The following is a 3,230-nucleotide window of genomic DNA, read 5'->3' as shown; positions in this document are numbered from 1 at the left end:
CGACCAATGCCAGAAAAGACAAATTTATGTCCCTCCTTTCTTTGCTGAAACAATTGAACATTTGTTATGACATCTTTCATCCAGGCATCTGTAAATTTACTTATAATGGAAATACCAAATCCATAGTATGAAATTGAAAGAGTGTATTTGTGATTTTTCCTCTTCAAATATAAACACTTTCCCGCACACAATTACAATCTTTTAACAATATATTTTACCTGAGCCTGAATTTTTCATTTTCCTTCATTAGGTATGCTATGCTGATCACCTTGCTATGTTGCAACTTAATGTGATGAATTCTTACACTTCTTTCTCGGATCTGGGTTCTGTCCCATGATCTGCCAGTATACTATTTTCACTCTTACACTTTTTCTTGCTTGTCACCTACTTATTTACTATTTAATTATTTCTCTTTTATGTTTCTATTTCACATTTTTATCTTTTCCGCATGTTTTATAAATAACATTTTCTCTTAATGTGTATTGGTTATCGCCTATTATTATGTCTTTATATTATTTGCAGACTTGCTATATTCTCTTGTTCATCCTCATGTGTTTCCTATTCTCATGACCGGCACTGTCTCATGGATTGTATCTGCATTAGGTAATCCTGTCAAGAATCAAAAGGTATTGTCTTATCTTTCTAAACTTAATACACAATTTTGTGTGCATGAAACTCACAATAATGCAGACTGATCTCAAAACCTAATAAGATGTTGTTTTCTCCCCAACTATATTGTTCCATAATTCACTGAAACATGCTATACTATCTCAACAATGTGATAATGATAGTTGCTGGGTTTTGGTTAGTGTTAAATTGGATCAGAACCCCCTAACCCCTTCAAACCAATAGCGATTTAATAACTATCTCATATCTGCATTTTAGTCCTAAATTTAATTCTGTTATTGGAAATGTGCACTGTCCATACATTTGTGGTTGTTTTGTTTTTCTTTTTTGAAATATTAATTTACTCTTCCCACAAAAACACTACTGTTGAACTTGAATTATATTATGTTGTTTGTTACCATTACTTCACTAAAATGTCAGCAGTATCCAAAGTAACATCACACAGTCTTTGACCCTTTGAATGCTGATATCCTTTCAGCATTGACCTAATATCCCCCACTTAGGAATGACAAATACTCTTAATTGCTTCTGAGGTGTTGGAGGACTAACAAGGGAGTGAAACTACAGAAAGTGAACAATATTCATTCAACCCTGTTTACTTCTGCATACATCTGTCTTTATGTCTCCTGTGACCAGGGGGTAGTAACAGCAGAGCACGGAGGGCCAAAGTACAAGAGAAGTAGCAGCTGCTACACCTGGCTACCCCAAATTTATGTGCATTATGTCAGTGTTAGAAACAATCACTGAAACACCTGGCACTGAGTATTGAAGTGTTCTGTTGTACAGGACTCCATCCACAGTTTACAGTTACATTTTTACCGTAATGTGTTTAAAAGTCTTGCAAATGTTATAGATTGTTGTGATCCTGTTGTCAATACTATTTTTTTTTCTTTCTGAGGACATTTGTAAATTCTTTGTTTTTCAGGGTGTATATAATAGGGTTGCACAGTGAAGGAACTGCTGTGTAGAGTAAAGCCAAGATCTTATTTTCTTTTATTGAAACGTTTGATGTTGGTCTCATGTACGTAGAACAAGCAGACCCAAAGAATAAAATAACCACAATGAGGTGGGAACCGCTTGTTGAAAAAGTCTTGCGCCTCCCCTCTGTAGACTTCATGTTGAGTATCGCTGAGATGATCTTGACATAAGATGCAACGACAATAATGAAAGGAAACAGTGCAAAAGTACATCCATTTACATAGTTCAGTGTCTCAATAATGTGGGTACTGGTGCAAGATAGCTTCATCAGGATAGAGAAGTCACAGAAAAAATGGTTGATGGTGTGGGACTGACAGAAGGAGAGCCTAGAGAGTAGAATAGTGTGCAGAAGTGGGACAAAGAGACCACCAAGCCAACTTCCAGTGGCCAGCTGAATGCACATAGTTTTATTCATGATACTCATGTAATGTAAGGGATGACAGATGGCCACATACCGATCATAGGCCATAACTGTGAGGATAAGGAATTCTGTCCCCACCAAGAAAATAAAGAAAAATATCTGCAGCAGACATTGGGTGAGTGAAATTAGTGTTCCTCTCTGAAAGAAGTGTATCAGCATATGTGGGTAACTGAGTGAGATGTTAGTTATGTCAATGAAAGCCACGTTTATAAGAAAGAAATACATGGGGGTGTGCAGGTGTGAGCTGGAGTATACTATTGATATGATAAGAAGGTTTCCAATCAGAGTCATTACGTAAATTATTGTAAATGTAATAAAAAGGGGAACTTGCAGCAGTGGAAGATCCGAAAACCCTATAAGCAGGAACTGTTCCTCTGAAGTCAGATTTTCTCCTTCCATTTGTCCAGATTTATTGCGATTTGAAGGCAGGCTGAAATAAAGCACACCAGCAATGTGAATTCATCTTTTGACTAGCTGGTTTGACTTGTAAGTTCTGTTTGAAGTCTTCTGCAAAGGTCATAATTTCATCTTTTGCAAATGTTCAAAATGTATTGGTTTCTCTCAAACATCTCAGCAAATAATATTTTCTCTCGCACAATAATTTTAGTCGAGTTTTATCATTTGTCTTTCAGCGATAGGGACAGTATTTGTTGCAGATGTATGTGCCTAAAATTATTAACTCAGCTTAGATTTTCATGGAGAAAAAGGAATAAACTGCTTCCTACGCTCTAAAATATGGTATTCTATTGTACCAATATATCCACAAAATGTATATTTGGAGTGATTATAAAATGTATAATTTCTATTAGCAAAGGCTCCACCTCAAAAGTATTGCATAAAAAGAAGGTACACATGATTCCATGAATCATACTCACCAGCTGGTACTTGTTCTAGGTACAATACTACTTTCTGTGGTATGTCTTCACTCTTACTTTATTTTGTTTCATCCCTGACACCACGTCTGTGTGTTTCAGTTTGTTTATTTAGTTTTTTAAGGAAGAATTTGTTTTATTGATTTTTAAACATTTAACGGTCTCCTCTACTATTGGGCTTTTTTTTGCAGATTTTGACACAGGACATGCCTGATGCACGTTCACTGATGATGAAACTGTCCTCCCTATCCAATATATTTCAAAGAATAGGCCATTGAACCTAGAGTGTGGAGGTTGAATATATCCTCCCTGCTGAGAGAAAATGGCTTGTG

General features: G+C 36.0%; 1 protein-coding gene across 1 annotated transcript; it reads right to left on the bottom strand.

The window, feature by feature from the left end:
• Window positions 1-1,504: 1,504 nt before the first annotated feature.
• LOC144767855 (olfactory receptor 5V1-like) lies at window positions 1,505-2,425 on the bottom strand. The gene has a single exon (XM_078651217.1). It carries the CDS (start codon window positions 2,423-2,425, stop codon window positions 1,505-1,507), a length of 921 nt encoding a protein of 306 aa, XP_078507343.1.
• Between the last annotated feature and the right edge of the window lie 805 nt (window positions 2,426-3,230).

This window comes from Lissotriton helveticus, chromosome 7, assembly GCF_964261635.1.
Source record: "Lissotriton helveticus chromosome 7, aLisHel1.1, whole genome shotgun sequence".
Lineage (NCBI taxonomy): Eukaryota > Metazoa > Chordata > Amphibia > Caudata > Salamandridae > Lissotriton > Lissotriton helveticus.
The sequence above is the reverse complement of the archived record's forward strand: the minus strand, read 5'-3'. Positions and strand labels throughout refer to the sequence as shown.

Excerpts from the sequence above, each read along its gene's own strand:
- LOC144767855 (XM_078651217.1), bottom strand. The coding sequence starts at position 2,425 with ATGGAAGGAGAAAATCTGACTTCAGAGGAACAGTTCCTGCTTATAGGG.